This window comes from Odocoileus virginianus, chromosome 15 (genome assembly GCF_023699985.2).
Source record: "Odocoileus virginianus isolate 20LAN1187 ecotype Illinois chromosome 15, Ovbor_1.2, whole genome shotgun sequence".
Taxonomy (NCBI): Eukaryota; Metazoa; Chordata; class Mammalia; order Artiodactyla; family Cervidae; genus Odocoileus; species Odocoileus virginianus.
The window spans coordinates 42400647-42421268 of record NC_069688.1 but is presented as its reverse complement, the minus strand read 5'-3'; the positions used below and the strand labels follow the sequence as shown (position 1 = coordinate 42421268).

General features: G+C 37.8%; 1 protein-coding gene across 2 annotated transcripts in view; it reads right to left on the bottom strand.

The window, feature by feature from the left end:
* Positions 1 to 1504: 1504 nt before the first annotated feature.
* The window catches only part of RSPO2 (R-spondin 2), a 162447-nt gene continuing 143329 nt past the window's right edge, over positions 1505 to 20622 (bottom strand). For both annotated transcript variants that reach the window (XM_070477247.1, XM_070477246.1), the window contains one exon: positions 1505 to 3420. In XM_070477247.1, the coding sequence (XP_070333348.1) occupies positions 3305 to 3420 (116 nt within the window). In that variant the 3' untranslated portion in view covers positions 1505 to 3304. The remainder of the gene's footprint in view (positions 3421 to 20622) is intronic.

Sequence of the window (20622 nt, the reverse complement as noted above, 5' to 3'; positions counted from 1 at the left end):
ATCTATGCATCTGCTTTTGTGCCACTACTGTACTGGATTTAATTAGTAGCTTTGTCGTATATAGTCTGAAGTCAGAATGGGAATCCTCCATCTCTGTTCTTCTTTCTTAGGATTGTTTGCCTATTTACAGTCTCTTGTGTGTCCATGAAAATCTTAAAAATTGTCCTAGTTTTTGTGAAAAATACCATTGCTATTTTGATAGGGATTGGAAAGGAAGATGTAAACTGTTACTCTTTGCAGATGACATAAGAGTATACATAGAAAAATCCCAAAGATGCCACCAAAAAACTACTAGAGCCCAAAGAATTCAATAAAGTTGCAGGATCCAAAATTAATATACAGAAATATACTGCATTTTATACACTAAAAATGAACTACCAGAAAGAGAAGTTAACCTCCAAATTTAAGTAAATTAAAAAACAAAACAAAACAGAAAGAAGTGACCAATCTCATTTACCATCACATCAAAAAGAATAAAATATAAAGGAATAACCCTACCCAAGGAGGCAAAGACCCATAATCAGAAAATGATAAGACACTGATGAAATTGAAGACAACATAAGCCGATGGAAAGATAGTTTTCTTGGATTGAAAGAATACTGTTAAAATGGCCATACTACTGAAGGCAATCTACAATGCAGTGCAATCCCTATCAAAATACCACTCAAGCTTTTTAATTGAGAAAGTTGTAGTTTCATATTTTACTTCTACAGATGCTAAGATACCTGAAAATACTAAGAAAATCAGTTTCACATGTTCTATTTATATACACTGTATGAAGTATAGGAATGGTATAGCCACTTGTGAAAAACCACCAGATCTTCTTTGTCTAATTATCCTGAAGCTGTGCATTACACTGTAGACAGTCTTTCTCTCTCTCTCTCTCTCGTGAGCACATGCACACAGTTTGCTTATAACTAGAGGCTTAAAAACCAAGTAGCTTTATTCAATTCCTATAAAAGTTTAAGCAAAGAATATCCAGACATCAAAAATAGTTTGAAGGGAATGGATATTTTCATAAATGTATTCCATTTTGTTGATAATTTGGGGAATAAATAGCCAAGGACACAGGTAATGAGAGTAGCAGGTAACAACTTGTGTATTGCTTGGTCTATACCATGCTGTACTGACCCTACCTTACACTGTTTACCTAAGACACAACCTTACATGGTAGGTAATACAATTACCTCCATTTTACAGATGACAAAACAGACCTGGGAGGACAGTTCGCTCCAGGTTACTTCAGAGTCCAGATTAGACCTCAGGCAGTGTGGCTCTAAAATCCCCAGTCTTAATCACATGCTAAGTCTCTTCAGTCATATCCAACTCCATTGCTGCAATGCAATTTATAGCTAAACTAGTTTATCTCCTTGAGGTACTTACAAACACAGGTTTTAAAAAGTTGCTTTTTTTTTTTAAAAGACCACTACTTGGGGGTATAGTTGCTAAAATATTGCTTTCCCCCCTAAATGTATCTCTAAAGAAAAGAATATCTCCACAAAAATAATTTTGAATTTTTTTAATGCACAAAAAGAACATCCCAGAAACAGAACAAGTATTGATTTATTAACGATGAAGCACTATATAAAGAAGCTCCCTCCCCACTTAGTAAATAGGAATATAGTCTAAATAGATGTGAAAGGAGGTGAACACTTTAGGATTAAATGCAAACCCTAAAGTTGTATACAACATTCATATATGGCTTATCTCATAGCAATATTATTTTCATAATGATGTACATGACATTTATACTTATTGGTAAGATGCTTTTGACTCAAAAGTTAAACACAAATGCAAAGAGGTAGTTTAGCCAATGCAAGGTGAGAAAAAAAGGCTTTTCCCTTGCTTTGTTTTTTCCCTCAAAAAAATCTTCCATCATTCCTTTTGGTTCTAATTTTCTTCTAGATCATCCAGGAAGATGATAATGCTTCTGGAAGAAGCATCATTATCAAAACCCTCTAAGAACTAATACCCCCTAGTGGACAATGACGTTTTTGAAAACAACTACCCTGAAAGTCACCTGGGAAGTCTCCACAGGGTTCCTCTCTCAGTCTTGAAACACAAATTCTGGCTTAAAGGGGCCCTGTTAAGATCTGACCAGTAAGTTTAGGAATTCATCATGTTTTCTCCTCCAATTCTATGCATGGTCTCATGAGGTGGTCATTTCTACACTGACCCAAGAATATTGGTAGGTGCTCTGTCATTGCAAGTCAGGAACTGCTTTAAATAAAACCTATACATACTGAAGTTTGAAAGTAAAAATTTGAAAAATTCTCTAGCTGGCCTGTGAAACTGCATGATGAGTAGTATAAGTAACTGCATGTAATTGCTCATGCAGTTGTGTTTCATAACGTCATCACATCTTAGACTCAAAGGCAGTTTTTGGTTTCTGACCTCCAGATGCCTCATGCTTTAGCTATGGTGAGGAGTGGGGAAGGTCTATTGATATTCAAATTCTCTGACAGGGGTCATTTGATCCTATGTACAAACTAGCTTATCCTATCTTTACAATGAGAAATAAGCCCACAAAGAGAAGTTTCAAGGGGCAGCAAAACATTCATCAATTCGCAAAACTAGAACAGTCATTTACGGGACAATGGTTAGGAGCCACTAGAAACGGGAGACATAACATTAATTGGGTATGACTTGTTACACAGAAGAGAGCATAAATATACAGTAAATAAGAGGTTTATATGCAGCCCCAGCAGGGTATGTACACATCCGAGCTGCTGTGACACTGAGCAGGAATTCCTGCGGCTAAGAGCAGTCTCTGGACACAACAGTTGGAAGGTAACAGATGCTGAGAACAACGTGTGGTAAGACTAGGCAGATATCCACATACACTGATCCTTGAAAATGCACAGTGGGGGAAACACAGGTCACAAGTAAAAACAGCACTTTGCCTGCCAAGGGTCGTCCTTCCATAAATATGCACAAGTCAGTTCTCCAGTCGGGTGGGGGGTAGGGGTCTGCAGCCTTGCGCCTCCGGTGGGCAGCCCCTCCGCCTCGGGGCACACAGGGAACCCAGTCACATGCTCTACACTTACTCCTGCTGCCTTGGCTGCAGGCCGCAATCGCCCACCTTCACAGTCTCCCGATGCAAATCAAACCATGAATAAAACAGAGCCCACGCCTGCGGCTCCTCCTTTCACAAGGTTCCTGGGGACAGGTTCTGGTCAGAGCCACGCAAATGCCCCCACCATGTCCAGGAGTGGACAGTAGCTGTGTGCACTTTTGCAGAAAACACCACCCCCTGCCCTCCACCCAAAACAAAACAAAACCTCCACCCTCCGTGTCTTTTATTTTACTGGTTAGCTCTGTCTGTAGCTAGGAAGACGCTGTGTTGCTCCTGGACTCTTTCTATCAGCTTCCTCTTCTTTTTCTTGTTCTTTTTCTCCTTTGCTTTTGGAGTTCTCTTCCCTACGACGGCCGGAAGAGAAAGAAATGAAGACATGTCAGAAAAGGCTCTTGCTCTCGGAAAGAAAACACAAAACATTAAGAGTTTTACACAAAGCCCATCTGGAAAACATCACCTATGGAAAAAGCAGCCTCAAAGAGAAAATTGTTCACATTAATTTTGATGGAATAATAATAATTTACTAAATTGGATATGCTGTCTCAGAGACTGATCTTCCCGTTACAGGGAACTGGCATATTTAAAAACCTCCCAGCGGCCTGATCAGTCTTGCAAATATCATTCTGCCACAAAAATTCCATTTATCCCCTCCTCCTTTTAACAATGCTGCCCTGTACTAGACATCTTTACATCTTTCTACTGCTCCACATGTCAGTGGGTCAAAAGAAAATAAGCATTTATCTACAGTAAATATACCAGAAGTTTCAAACGCCCCTCTCCCTGCCTCAAGGGAGAAAAAAATGTCTAGCTTTTAACATTATTCCCTCAGTGTTCTCCAAAGGCCAATATTTGAAATGACATGTGTGGAATACCTCTTTATTTTATATAAAAATTCATGAGGACATCATTTATTATGTGATTTAATGGCTTTTTATATCAATCCTCCTAACCAAGGTATTCTTACTGAGAGCAATAAAAATGCTTGTTTCTGAGGAACTGGTAGGGGTGTGTCTTACTACCAAAAGACAATCACACCCTGTTACTCCTGTTTCTCCTCTTCACCTTAGCCACTAGGAACCCCAGACCACAGCTAAATAGTTGAGGTTTTCCTCCATCAGGAGTTTGGGGATGCAGTTTTCCCTTGGTCTCTGCTGTATTTGACTTCTTCCACTTTGTGGTTACCACTTTCAGTCTTCGTAAGGTATCAACATTTCTTTGCAAGTATGTCTACATAGAACTGTGAGAAAAAAGAATAAGGAACATAGATGTTTGCTTTAGGTCCTTTGCCCTCTTTGGGCTCTAAGCACATAGGAATCATGGGACTTTTAGAACAGGAAAGAGCTTGAAAGTTCATCTGCATTTGTAGTTTGGTACTGTACGCCTTCAGTACAGGAAGGTTCTTCCTCACAGAGTAAAAAGAATCCTCCTGCCAGCTCTTTTTCCTCTTCTACCTGTTCCTAGTTCCAATTTTATCATGTAGTTGCACAAAACGTAAGATTTCTCTTCCTGTGAGGTATAGCTGTTCAGTACCACAAATAGAACATTCCATTCTAATCCATGATCTCCATCCTTCCTACATCTAAGAAATCCAATATTCCTGAGATCCTTTTATTACACAGACATAGCTGGTCAGGTTTTCAATCCAGACAGTGGAGAGGGTGGCTGATGACACCAAATGGAAAATAAACAGACCAGAGGTTAGGATGGTACATACGTGCTGTAGGAAACTAGAGTCATCCAAGATTAAAGGAGGTCAGGGACTTTCAAGTGAGGGAGGTGGTTCTCATTTCTCCTCTTTCTGATCAGAAATGGCCTGTTTTGTTTGAGAATGGAAGATAGTCTCACGCATGAGATTCTGGCACACGGTAGACGCAGAGTTGGTATTCAATAAGTACAGCTTTTTATCGCAAGAACAAGAATAGGACGCTATAGTAAAATAATAAGAACATAAGGGTGCCCTCATATTAAATTCTAAATGTCCTTGAAGTTAACTTCTGGTTCTCATTAGATTCTGGCGTTAATGTTATAATGGCATTTTGCCATTTTAAATGTAGTTAATCCTACCCAATGAAACTTTAGTGGAAGTCTTCATTAATCAAAGAAACTGTAAAGTTACAACTATTTAGTAACACTGTAACTAATGATAAGACACACCTAATGAGGGCAGAGAAATATTTAACATAAAATAGCATATTTTAAAAGAAGTTCCACTTATAAAGTTTTATGAAGGTTTTCTTAGTTCTATGTTTTCTCTAAAAAAAAAATCTTTTGTTAAGAAAATTCACTGCTGACTACCAGTTAAAAATTCAGTCCATTTCTGTTTCATTTATTTAAAGGCTGGAATTTCTTTTAGAATCAAAACAAAATTCAATGAAAAAAATATTTATGAAAATGTTTCTAGATTTTAAATTTTGTTTTGTTAAGATATATGCTGAATATGCATTATTTAAAGAAAACATCACAATCACCATTTCAATTCTTCATATAAATTATGTAGTTGAATGTTAAATGTTCCCTACTTTCACTAACAGCATATCTATACTTAATGACTGAAAAGAGAAGGTTACATTCATGTCACTTACCTAATATATTATTTTGATGTAACTGTAAGTTGATGTAACTGTAAGTGCCAAGTGGTTTTTGTGTTTGCTGGCTGATAGAACACTGTGTGGTAGGGAAGTTACTCAGTATTTGCATAAGGCAGAAAATTCAGAAATGCTTCTGAAAACTTATTATATGATTGTTTGATTATCCCACTGGTAATAAGTTATATGGTACTGGTTCCAACTAGAGATGTTTTGGGAGATTTTATTACAACCCTAAAATTTTGCCTTAGATCTCTCTCTTAAATGACATCTCCGTGCTATTGGTTCATTGCTTGGTTTTGTTTTTGGTCAGCCCTATTTCTCATGTAGGATATATTGCAAATGCCAAAGGCTTAAAGCTGGTTAGCCAAGATTTAACCATGGACAGTTCTAAATGAACTGAAAACATTTTGTGGTCCATAGTAGGTTGTTATGACTTTAAACCAACTCTGAGTAATAAACGATTAAAACATAACCTACCATAAGGTATGAAAGGGGTCTTGCACACATTTTCTGAACTCTACTAAGATTTTCAGATATAAAGAATTGGGAAGATTAAACCTAATAAAATATATATTTTTGAAGGTAAGTTATATTGGACATGTGAGCATGTTAATTCATTTCCACTTAAGTTCTCAACATCTGTGACTATGAAATTAGACTCAGAGAATGAGTTCTGTACTTTCAGATTGTTTTACATTATCAAGCACATTGACCCTGAGCATTTAAGGTCAAATATGATGCCAGTCACCCAAAGAGTAATTCAACTCATGAACCTAACTTTCTTAGTTCACAAGAGAAAATGTCCTGCCCAAGATGAGCAGAAAAGGTTTGAGTTTTATGAGGAGATTGTCAGCCTTCAAGTATGTTCAACTCGAGTGAAAAATTCTGCATATACTGGGTACTTGAGAGTGGCCTAAGTCACTATTAGAAGAATCTCTTCAAGATCAGGCAGAATTTGATCTACAGAGCAAACATCAACAGCCCTGTTATGTAAATGCAAGAAGATGACTGGCCCAGATATTACAATTTTTAAGGAAAACATTGCATTTAATAGAGAAAAGGCCCCTCTGAGAGGAAAGAAACCCGATAGGTAGGCAGTCTTGTAACTGAGTTGTCTAGTAACACATTATGGCTGTGACTTTCAGTTTCTACATTTATAAAATGAAGATACTACAACCATCTTTCCCCTTGAAGCTTATGAGGCATATGTAAAAAGGTTGTGTTCCTAGGATGAAGAGATGTGTAAAATATCACAAGCAAGACATGATTATCATCAAAATGAACAAAGTTAGAAGGATGCTATCAAAGCTACACTAACCAACATAGTGACATTGACTTGCACACATGTGGAAATGGTCCAGCAGGATAACCTATCAACTCTTCTACAGAAAAAGGTGAATAGTCCCTTATGGAAATACTCGTAACATCTAGCTGTAGATTGCTGCTATTAGGATCAGAAATAGGATAGATTATTTTGAACCAAGGTATCAGTCAGACTCACAAATTACATGAAGCTGTGAAAATACTGGCTCCACTGCCAGTGAAACGTGAATTTCATTCTTTCAGAAGCTCCCTAATTCAAGGAAGGTCTTCAAATGATTTTTCCTCTTATTAGATTTAGTTAAGAGTCTTTTCATCATAGGAACAATGGTTCTTGTACATATATCAGTAACATACAAAGGCTGTCTAGGGTTTACATCTTGATTACTAAGTGCTTTGAGAAAGATTTCCTTATGGTAAATACAATACAAAAAAAAATTGAAAAATAAATTCACCCTTGATAGTATACTTGTTTCAATGCTATTCTCTCAGAACATCCCACCCTCACCTTCTCCAGATCACCAGCCCAGGTTGGGTGCATGAGACAAGTGCTCAGGGCTGGTGCACTGGGAAGACCCAGAGGGATGGGATGGGGAGGGAGGCTGGAGAGAGGATCGGGATGCGAAACACATGTAAATCCATGGCTGATTCATGTCAATGTATGGCAAAAACCACTACAATATTGTAAAGTAATTAGCCTCCAACTAATAAAAATAAATGAAAAAAAAATTCAGTAGCTGTGACTATGGAAAAAGATAAAAGCTTCTCTCTGTAGACACACATGTACACACACAACAGGGCAAAGTAAGCCACATCATGCAAATGTAATTGACCATAATTACTATTGTTATAGCCACAACTATGACGACGAGGCTAATCACCTGAAACCAGTACCAATTTTTACTAAATTTTAATGATAAGTCTGTGATGTTGACTTGAAACCTGGGCTTCACTGTATTTATGAAATTCGCTATGGGGACTTGGGAGTCACCTCCAGTGATCCTTCAAAGCAGCTGAAACTGAGGACTAGAAGTCTGTAACTACTGACTCAATGAATCTTAGACTTCAGAGGGGGTGCTGGATGCATAACATAAGGTTGCTTCACATCTAAAGCCACAAGGACTGAGATGTAGACAATAAACAGAAATTGGGTTATTTCTCTTTTTTTGTATGAGCAACTTTAGTTTGCCTAATAGCAAACTAAAGCAACTGAGATTTATTTATTTAAAAGTGATTGATAATTCTCTGGAAAAGTGCCAGCTGCCTCCTGAACTACTTTAAAAGCTAAAAATAGATAAAAGACAAATATAAGTCATAAAGTAAGTAAAATAGCTATTAGGTATATTTCAAGAATCAAATCTCATAATTAAAACCTCCAACTAGGATGAGCTGTCACTGCAAAAATTCTTAAAATATGTAAAAGCTAGTGAGAATGTGATAAGATAGGCATCAGGATGCATTATGAGAATATAAAATTGATACAGACTTTTTGAAAAGCCATCTGGCAATGTGTACAAAAGCATTAAAAATATTCTTAACTTTTGACTTAGATCTAGGAATCTATCTTAGGAAAGTGACCTAAAGTTGGACAGAGATTTACACATAAGAGATGTTTACTATTATTCTAGAAAAATTGCGAATTACCTAAATGTCCTACTGTAATTTTTCATGACCTCTTTTTTTTTATGATTACAGAAATAATAGTTTGTTTTCAGCTATGAATTGAAGTTTTTTGTATTTTAAGGCCATGACAAATTTATTCCTAGGAGTACTACTATAACTGTCCCTAAAACTCATCATAAATGAGTATAAGGAAAAGGCTGTCATTCAAAAGCATTCATACTGTGGTGGTCAGCATGTTCCTCTGTAGAGGCATCAGTCACAAAAGCATCTAAGCTGTGAAACCTTAAGAATTACTACCTAAATATTTTAGACATTAAGAACGGATGCTAGCTCACAAAGCTTCTTTTATCTAGAAAGGAGTCCAAAGAGGCAAATATGATGAACATGACTGGGACCTCCCCCTCTATATTCTACACAGCCCAAGATAAAAATCTTACCACTGTTCATAATGGTTCAGAACAACATATTGATGGTTGTTTATTTACATCAGCTGGAAAGCCAGAGAGAGTGAGCTAGTATGAGTAAAGGAAATGAGTCTCTTTGGCTCCTTGATAACAGTAGTACAAAGTTCATTAATTGTATTTTTATCTGGTTTTTCAAAAATACACTCCACTAAAAACATTTCACAGAGAGACTGTTGTTGTTTTAAAGGACTGGCAAATTGTTCAATAGTTGTTTGATGGCTATGATCAAATTTTGAGAAACTTTTAGGGACAATCCAATAAACGTCATGGTGTTGAAAAGTAACAAGCCACCTACTAAGGAAACTTTACTAGACATCTTGAATTTCAAGTCATAATTTGAAACTTCCAAGTAGTCACTTAGTCTTTTCATCTTTATGTAAAAAAAAAAAAAAAAAAAAGCATGTGCTTTTAAAATCTACACACAATCTGGAGATAACTCACTAGTTATTTTGGTTAAATTCAAGGTCATTGGTGGAGAGTGACAACCATCCAAAGTAAAATATAACCAAGAAAATGGGTTTCTCTGAACATATAACATGAAAATGATTCAGAATTCAGAATACTTACTACCTATCGCAAAAAGTTGGACACGACTGAGCGACTGAACTGATGCAGATTTATACTAACCTGTAAACACTAATTCAGTAAGCCAATTCTGTGTATAATCTGTAAAATTTTACTGTTCTTTGTTGCAAAAAGACAATTACAAAATGGCTTCCTTTCTCTGAGGCCTCTCTGCTCTTCTCAGAGACATTTTAGTAGGCATGAGGTCTGTTGCCTATTTCGCTGAAAGGGAAGTCCCATTTAGTTTTAAAATCTTGTTTCATTGTCCAGACTGAAGAGAGTAGAAGAGAAAAAGTAATCCTGAGGATGACCTAAACCTTTATGAATTAAGTGTATTACCACTAAGATGTCCCGCACATGGTGTTTCAAAATTTCTTCAATGAGTAGCTCTGGATAAAATTATTGTTCTTCAGGTATAGGACACAACTTCTATTCCTGAGTCCTTATCAACTCATGTGAAGCAATAAAGATTACAGAAAAGTAGCTTGAATAATATGAGTTTGTTCCATATAATATTGATCATTCCAGTTGATTTAAGTTCTTTGATATCTGGTACCTTAAACAGAAAAGGAAAATCAATTTAGACAAAGTTCCATAGAGTTTAAGATGAGTGAAAATAAACAGAGAGGTGGCTTCAAAAATATCTCAAGTTGTTTTCATAACTACTTCAGATTCACTGTAAAGGACAAAGAGTTTCAGGGTAGAGAAGACAGAAATATCCTGTCCAAAATTTCATTTGTGTGAAAAAACAAATATATAACTCTACCACAAGGGGGCAATAATTCACTTTTACTGTAAGAATATCTCTGGTTTAAAATATATATACAGGGGAGATTTTAGGCTCTCACTTCTTAAATACTTTCTTTTAACCCCAACTGAAGGTCTTTTTTTTTTTTGGCGGGGGTGGGGTGGGGGAGCTGGCAATGGTAAGCTCTGTAGTGAACTAAAGAATACATAGCAAGATCCAAATGCAGGATGAAGAAAAATATAGTAATTACATTTCTATTAAAAAGATGTTTGAGGGTAAAGGAGGTGAAGGAAAAAGAAAACAAAATTAAGATGAAATCTGCTGAAATTATGCAAACATGGATTTAGGAGGAAAAAAGTATTATTCATAAACTCATGTTTCCAATTTCTTATGAGGAAAGTTAACATAAACTGCCTGCAAACAGTAGGTCTTTTTCTCTTCACGTCTCTTATCTATGAGAATGGAAATGTAAATCTAAAAGTGATCTTCATTATCTTCTGGTCCAGGAAATGCATGGATATTTAATATCAAGTACAAAAGCTCATCACTAGGTGATAATTCCTAACCAAGGCTTCTGCTGGCGTTGGCTTCCCAGCCTCAGTCAGTGGGCTGTGTTCAAAACAGTGGAGAGACAGCAAGTATACCTGACATCAGTACCCTCCGCTCTAGTCCAGCTCTGCTAAATGCTTTAGAAATGAAGCAGGCCAGGCACACAAAAACTCAAGCGACCCATGCAAGTTCCTACAGCTAATCAGCAGCAGAGCCGGACTTGGAACCAGCTTTCAGTATTTCTATCTCAATTTTACAGCTTTAAAAGTCCCTGGATAAGGACACAGCAATAGTTACTTTTCAAAAGACAGAAAAGCATTAGACAACAACTAATATTGCTCTGACAGACTTCTAGGAGGAAAGTCCACGACCTCATCATAACTGGAAACCCTTTATGAACTGGTAAGTACAGCGTACATGACAGCTTATCTGTAACTTAAACTTTCTGTACATTTACACTGCATTGATTCATTGCTTATTCTTTTCCATACATTGTACCAAGATGCAATCTATGAAATTTCTTGAGGGGGGTAAGTGGATTGGTGAACATTTCTGCTCTAGACTATGCACTGTAAGCACTTCATGCGCATTCTCATGTAATTGAACATCATCAAAAAATGTAAGAACCAAACCATTCTGCTAGAATGTCGTACAACCACGCACCCTAAGTTTACTCTAAATAAAATTTGCAGGAAACCATCATGCTCATTTGCCACTCTTAAGTCAGAGAAACATCAAGTTCTGCAGAGAAAATGATACTGATTTCATTTGATTAGGAGTGATGGGATAAGCAGAGAAGAATTTCAAGTTGCTCCAAAGCTGACTTCATACTGTAACGGAAGGCACCTTTTAAGATAATTCTATTTGAATAAGATGATTTAATCCCTCCATCTTGATCTTCAATCAATAGCCATTAACTAAATGAAAAAAGAAGACCAAGAAATGATATTTAGGACTATCATCATATGGCAAGCATTTATTTAATTTGGATTCAACACAATTTGGAACTTGAAGACATACCCACAAGTAAAAAGAACATAAGTAATGGTTTCTAGATGGTAGCCACATCAGAGCGTGGGGTATCAGTCTAGCCTATGGCTTACCTAGATGTCAGGCCCTACATGAGGACAGTCAACATGGGGTGACATGAGGGGATGGGCGCTCCAGCCTCCATAAATGTGTCCCCTCCCCTGTGCCCCATAGTACTTTTAACCTCCCTCCCTAAAATATTTGCCACCTTTTGTTGCAATTTTATGTGTGCTTGTATTTCATGGCTACGAGTTTGTGAATAAGTACAAATAGCCACAATTTAATGCCAATATGTGTCACAGGGCACTGGTTAGAGACTTTCTAAAAATCAAGTTACAGATATTCACTCAAAGTGATCTCAACTAATATGGTGAGTTAGAGCAAAGATTTTTAACACTGAATACGGTCAGGAGCCAAAACCATAGGGTCTCTGTCATCCATCATCAAGTGAACTCTCTTGCTCTAACGGGGCTTTCGCCCTCAACTACAGCTTACACATAAACTATGAAGAGACCTCTGGCCCTGAAAAAAATCCCATGACCTTTTAGCTCACCTCCTCCTCACAACAGCCTCAATCTCTTTTGCCTGAATTGCATACTCCCAAGGGAAGAATTCAATGTGCCTTGCTCCCCGCTGGGCTAAAACACAGAGTCATGGATGCCTGGCCAGTCCACAGGCCACTGCCAGGTCCAGCCTGGAGTGGGAGGGGGGGTCCCGTGACTGGCTGGGGCTGGCGTCTAGGACACAGGGTTAAGGACATGGGTTTGGGGGTCAGATCGTCACAGATTCAAACCAGAGCTCTGCCTCTCCAAAGCTAGTGATTCTGGATCAACTGATCAACTTTCTCTAAGGCTTAGTTTTCTCTTTTCTAGACTGATAATATCAATGGTATCCAACTTGACATTGCTGTAGGGATAAAGAAAATGTCAAGTTTCAGATACTCTACCTGGCACAGACATGGTAAATCACTTCTAGCACCAGATGAGGTGCCTCGCGGGTGTTTTCTAATCCTTATGACAGCCCGCGAGGTAAGCATTATTTTCACTTCGCCCATGAGGAAATAGGTTTAGAGAAGTTAAGTAAATAGCTCAGAATCACATGGCTCGGCAGTGAGTCAAACCAACATCTGGCAGATTCTAAAACCTGTACTCTTTCCACTATACTCTTTGGATCCCTTGTGCCCAGCAAAACCTCTTTGATCTCATAATCATTTAAATGACTGCTGAACAACAAATTAATCAGTAAATACTAGTCCGAAGAAAGGCATCGACCTCCCCACCCAGTCCCCCCACGCATCAGGGTGCTTGTGGGCTGTATTAGCTCCCCAGTGGACCTGGCCTACAACCTCCATTTCTCATATTAATTATTCTCTGGGGTTCAAGGCCTTCAAAGTCTCAGTTTCCTGGGGTCAAGCAACACATTTAAGCATTCTGAACTCAGCATCAACAGTGCGCCCGTGGTAGAACTCAAGGGAAGACGACACAGGGATGTTTCTTTTTCAGCTGAGAGTTCCAAAAGCTGGATCATGGGCCAGAGACAGTAGGATCCTCCAGGGAGGGTTTTTTGTTTTTTTTTTAAATGTAGGTTCCCTAGCCATACACTCACTTCTGAATGAAACCTTCAGGAGGGAAAATCCAGAATTTTGGGCTCAGCTTCGGACATGATTCAGTGCAAAATCAAGATTATATGCAAGTCGAGAACATAAAGCTATGCTGAAGAGGGTGTGGGCAGTAGAAAGAGTGAGCTCTGGAACAGGAGAGAGAAAGAAGAGCTAGTGTGTGCATGCTCAGTTGCTCAGTCATGTCTGACTCTGCGACCCCATGGACTGTAGCCCACCAGGGTCCCCTGTTCATGGGATTCTCCAGGCAAGAATACTAGAGTGGGTTGCCCTTTCCTCCTCCAGGGGATCTTCCTGACCCAGAAATCAAACCCCCATTCTCCAGGTGAATTCTTTACCACTGAGCCACCAGGAAAGGCCCAAGGAGTGCTAAACAATCCTTTAAAATAAATGGCATCCTCCTTCCAACTCAGCTGAGAGGTCACTTCCAAATTATGAAATGAGGCAAACCTCTTTGTGCCTGGACTCCCCTCCCAAGATTCTGTTTGTGGTGATGCCCTAAGAAAGCAGCAGAGATCAAGCTACCCATGTTGGAAGGCATGTGCACACCTTATCTTTTCATTCAAGCTGGGTTATTCATGCTGTAGGTCACTCATGTTACAGCAGATTCATTTCTCCTGTGATGATATCCCACAAACTTGCTTCACTCTATAGAATCTATCAATTCACTCAATATATTCTGTTTTGAAAGACAATCTATTTGGTTTGCCAAAATTCTAGAGTTGGACCAAAAAGAAAAAAATAGAAAAAAATTATAGTTGAAAAAAAATTAAACCTATGATCAACTTTGGAGCTTCTGCCTTACTTGGGTACAGATTTGGTACTTTAAACATTGAAAAAAACAAGAGAAGTACCCCTCATACCTGGTGAAGCAAATACCAGGAGTCTTAAAATGTTGTTGACTGTATCACAGAAAGGAGGAGACATATTACAAGTCTTTTTCCTTCTTTCAGAAAGATACTATGAGTTTCCTTCATGTTATTAAATCATCACCATGATGCTCTGTTAGCTGTATGCCAGGACTAAGTGTTTTATATATGTTATCTCATTTCCTACTAAAAATATTCCTAGAAATAGATACTCTCTTTGGTCCGACTTTGCAGAAGAAATCCAGAAGGTCAGAGAGGTAAGGTGACCTCAGGTAACACAGCCAGTAAGTAGGAGAATTTGGATTTGAACTCAGTCTGGTCCCAAAGCTTACCCTCTTATTATCCATTATGCTATACTTTCTCTCATCACCTTTGTGGTATAATAACTGTGATATCCTTAGAGGGAAGCAAGTAAGATGGAGTCAGTATTACATGCTTCCCTTTAATCATAAACTCCCACAAACCCTATGAATAGGCCATTCGATTAAACAGTTGAACCATTAAATCCCTAAAATGGGGGCTGAGACTATCATTGGTTTGTTACAAGACCAAGATGATCAAGGGCATATTTTCTTTGTTATTCTTGCAAGATGAGGAAAGTAAACAAACACTTGCCAAAATAAATAGTCTCCACAAGTGAAGATCAGACAAGTGTTTTGGTCACTGTGAATCTCTGACAACCACCTGAGTAGTAGCAATGGATTTCAATTAGAAGAAAAATACTTTTCAAGGTACTCTAAATAACATTTCACACAATTAATGATTATTAATTAAATCTAAATAGCATGTTCCACATAATTAATGATGATTAGAGACATCACATTTCTAAGATTGTAAAAAGTCTGCAACTTTTGCTGGGTTATCTTGAATCTTGGTATCTTTGTGATTACCAGATAACAAAAGAGCAGAACATAGCTAATTATATTTTCCACACATATCCTACTGTTTAATAAAATGTGTACTTCCCCACAACTGAAAATAGCATTTCACTCTCCAGAAAGTGTACTTAGACCATTAAATATATAAGCTAAAATCAAAATAAACTACTTCACATACATACACACATATATACACATAAATATTTGTAGTATTTCCCATGTTCATGCTTGTATCACTATGTTCTAATCAAGTTTATTCAACTTATATGTTAAAGAAAAACAAGAGAAACGAAAAGTTTACATATAACATGAAAAAATTTAATGTAAATGATTTAAAATAAATCACTGAACCAGATATATCCAAGAGGAGACTTGCATTCCAAACTACTATAATTTCAGTAAAGACATCACCTGAAATTTGATAAGAAAAACTACATTAAAAAATCAGTGAATTATTACTATGTTATAAAATACACACTTCTCACAACCCGAGCAGAGCAGATTCAAGGCCCTGTGCTTAAACTTGACCTAAAGCTTCAATATGAAAATGGTTATTTTAAAAAGGACTTTTGGGAAATACTACAGAGAATCAAAAAAGATATCAATGGTCATAGGATACTTTAACAATTATCTTTTAAAATAGAACTGCTTTCGACATTTCTACTTTGTTGCTAATCAAAAATAGATATTAATACAATTATAGCTACAGAGCTATAATACAACCATGTGAAAGTGAAAGTCGCTCAGTCGTGTCTGATTCTTTGCAACCCCACTGACTATATACAGTCCATGGAATTCTCCAGGCCAGAATACTGGAGTGCGTAGCCTTTCCCTTCTCCCAGGGGACCTTCCCAACCCAGTGATCGAACCCAGGTCTCCCTCATTGCAGGCAGATTCTTTACCAACTGAGCCACAAGGGAAGCCCAAGAATACTGGAGTGGGTAGCCTATCCCTTCTCTAGGGGATCTTCCTGAACCAGGAATCAAATCGGGGTCTCCTACGTTGCGGGCGGATTCTTTACCAACTGAGCTATTAGGGAATACAACCATAATAATTTCTTTATCTATTGGAGAAGTTAGAGAGAAAGTTACTGAGAACAGATGTGAAAAGCTTTCTGCTTTACCACTTTTCAAAAATTAAGTTACCATTTTTCAAAAAATTAGGTAACCATTTTTCTGACAGTAGCTTAATTAGAACTCAGTTGGAAGATAAGGGATGAATTAAGAAACTTCTGGAAATCACTTCCCATCAGTTTGATTCTAATACAAAACAAAAATAAATGTGTGGGTGATAAATATAAGATTGATACTTACACTTTGATCTTTTTTAGAAGTAGTATTAAATTACCCTAATGTGTTTCCACTTGGTCACCTGATAAGAAGAGCTGACTCATGGAAAAAGACCCTGATGCTGGGAAAGATTGAAGGCAGGAGGAGAGGGGGATGACAGAGGATGAGATGGTTGGATGGCATCACCGACTCAATGGACGTGAGTCTGAGCAAGTTCTGGGAGACAGTGAAGGACAAGGAAACCTGGCATGCTGGAATCCACGGGATTGCAAATATAGGACACGACTGAGCAACTGAACAGCAACAGTGTGTTTCCAAGTCTTCTTGTAGAAGAATTTAAAATTCTACCAAATAATGCCATTGAACTATCTTACATTCTGGTTCACTGAAAGTCTCAGTAGCAATCAGGTATGCAACCAAAATCACCAGGGACAATTTCTCTGAGGTGTGTGTGTGTATTCCTAAGTGCATGTGTATCCAAAATATATCCTCCTCCATAGACCATCTGGGCATATTAGTTGAGAAGCCAGCTTACTTTCATGTAAATATGTGTGTTCATCTTACAGCCTTAAATTATATATTTTCAGATTATGACCAACAAATTACAAGTTTCTTTTAAAATAAGACTAAAAAATTCTGGGGAATTAAAAATTGTAAACTGAAGAAGACTTGCAAAATTCCTATGGTAAAAATTTATGACTTGGAGTCATCAATAATCAATGCTATTTTTCTGGCTCTGACAAAGAACATTCTGCACTGAACAGCAGTTTCTTTAAGGGGCCAGTTTTCATCCATAAAATACAGGAAAATGATTCCTATTAACTTAGGACAGAGCACAACTTAAGATCTCTTTTCCAGTTCCTATGCTCCTAAATAAAATATGGAAACAACCCAAAATATGGACAAGAGGAAGTTGTGTGGTGACAGGGAAGAAGAGAGGGAGGAAGGAAAGAAAAGGAGGGGGAGAAAAATGATTGATCATTATGGCTACCATTCAACTCAAATGCAAATTGGTCTAGGGGACCATTTTAGAAATATTTCCTCATTTAGAAATCAATCACTGATGTAACTCAAGCACAAGGAGACGTTTTCATCATGATAGGATATGATTTTTGAAGACTTACTAAACTACTAGTTGTTAAGAGCTTATAAGCTTATATAAAGATTGCTTTGTCATAGGTCCTATCCAATGATTTCCATTATAGGAATGCCAGTGAAACTAGATCATAAGGAGGTTCTGAACACATGATCTGCTAGGGAAGTGTGCAAGGAAGATGGTACAAAAACAAAATGGCAACATTTGGGTCATATGCATTTTGTTCTAAGCATTAAAGTAAAAATGCAGTATGATGACTATAGTTACTAACACTGTAGTGTCTGTGTGTGTGCATAGTCATGTGTTACTCTTTGCAACCCTTTAGGGACTGTAGCCTACCAGGCTCCTCTGTCCATGGGATTTTCCTGGCAAGAGCACTGGAGTGGGTTTCTGTTTCCTCATCCAAGGGGGTCTTCCCAATCCAGAGATCAAACCCATGTCTCCCATATCTCCTGCATTTCAGGCAGATTCTTTACTGCTGAACCACTGGGAAAAAGTTGCTAAGAGTAGATTTCATGCGTTCTCATCCCACACACAAAACAGTAGGTATGTGAGAAGGTATGTTAATTAGCTAAACTGTACTAATCATTTTGTATATGTAAATCAAATCATCATGTACATGTTAAAGATACATAATCCTTATTTAAAAACTAAAGAAAAGAAAATGGCCATTTGATTTGGTCCCTGGGACACCATCAATGACTTTTAAAGCAGGAGTTCAGAGATGGTGAATGCAGAGACCAGGCTAGCTGCATCAAGTCAGAAATGAGGGAGTGAAGCAGAGAGGGTAAAGGCTCCACCAGAAAGTGCTGTTCCGAGAGAGAGGGAAGGAGGGAGCAAGGGATTCTTCAGAATGGGGAAATCCAAGGTTATTGACACCTGAGGAAGAGAAGCAAAGGGCAGATTGGAGATGCCTTCTACTATGGCTGTGATGTATCTGGCCACATTCACATGATCAAAGGGATTTAAAAAAAGCAAAGAGAAGGGACTCTCTCCAGGCAAAACTGCATTAGCACCTTATCTGGTAGTATTAAGCAAAGGAAACTATTTAATTCCTGTGTAATTCACTCTGTATCTGGAGTGCAGGGAAATCCAGACCATGGACATGTTTAATAACTTTCTTTGGTTCCTGATCCCTTCCTCATACAGTCATTCTTAGATCTCTTTACAAGAGAAAGCCAAAAAATTAATGGTCTTTCCAGCAGGAAAAAATTGAATTAATGTATTTTCTGTGCCAAACTATGATAATAAAAAGTAAATAAATAAAGGAAAAAGAAAAGTAATATTTGAGCTTAAATCCTTTTCCAAATTCATTTCATGTAACTCCACAAATTGTGCATTACACAAGTTGAGTACACTGATGAAATACTGTGGCTTTTCCATTGAGCAATAAATACTCCCTAATGCCAGCAAAATTCTGTTTTATAGGTAGAAATTAGATCAGTTCCCATTAAGGGTTATCTGAATGTATAATGTTATGCAGGTAAAGTGCTTTTTCCCTACGTGTTACTCCATAGGAATTTTATATACTATCATCTACAACTGGTATGTACCCATAACATGTATACATTCAAAAGTAAGTGCAATAAGTATGAAGCAGATTAAAAAAATAATGAAGTATTTACATATATGCCTGGTTTAAGTGTAAAGCAATAAAATCCTTCTGAAAGGAGACTTTCACCTATTTTCTTCTAGGAGCTTTACGGCTTCAGGTCCTACATTTTGATCTTTAATCCATTTTGAGTTAATTTCTGGTGATGTAAGATAGGGGCCCAAATTCATTCTTTTGCATATGGATATTTAGATTACCTAAAGCCATTTCTTGAAGAGACTACCCTTTCCCCACTGAGCATTCTTGGCTTCCCTGTCAAATATTAGTTGACCTGATATGTTTGGGTTTACTTCTGTGTGTCTGCTACTATACCAGTACTATACTGTTCTGATTGCTTTGTACCATAGTTTGAAATCAGGAAGTGTGATGCCTCCAGCTTTGTCTTTTCTCAAGATTGTTCTGGCTATTTGGGGTCTTATATGGTTCCATATGAAAATTAGGATTGTGTTTTCTATTTCTGTTAAAAACAGTGTTGGAATTTTGATAGAGATTACTCTGAACCTATAGATGGCTTTGGGTAGTAGCAACATTTTAGCAATATTACCTCTTCTGATTCCTGAATATAGGATATCTTTCCATTTGTGCCTTCTTCAATTTCTTTCATTACTATCTTAGTTTTTGGTGTGTAGATCATTCACTCCCATGGTTAAATTTACTTCAACAGTATTCCTTTTACTGTTTTTGATGCTATTATAAATGGGCTTATTTTCTTTTTCCAGTAGTTCATTCTTAGTGTACAGAAGGGTATGTTTGTATGTTGATTTTGTATCCTGAAAGTTTACTCAATTCATTTATAATGTATAAAAAAATTTTCAGTAGAGTTTTAAATTTTTTCTAGGAACAAGCTCATACAATCAGCAAACAGCCAATTTTACTTCTTCCTTCCCAATTTGGATGCCTTTTATTTCTTTTCCTTGTCTAATGGATTGCTCTGGCTAGGAATTCCAGTAATATGTTGAACAGGGGTGGGGCAAGTAGGCACCCTCTCAACTGCATGGTCTTTGGTGATGCCACAGGAAGAATATCTTCAGTGGCCACAAGGGCTGTTGGGGTTCTCAGAGGTGAGCCCCAGTTCAGAGGCTAGGGACCAAGGCAGGCAGCAGTAGTGGCTGGAGCCTGTTGTGAAGACACAGTTGGCTGTGGGAAGCCAGCGGCAGGTATCTGGGTAGTGGCAGGGGCCAGCTGCAAACACACACACAGTGGTGGGAGCCGGGGCAGGCGGGCTGAGTTCCCAGCTGCAGGCACACCGGCAGCTGTGAGGTTCTGGCTGTCAGTGTGACTGGCCCAGCTACTGACTCT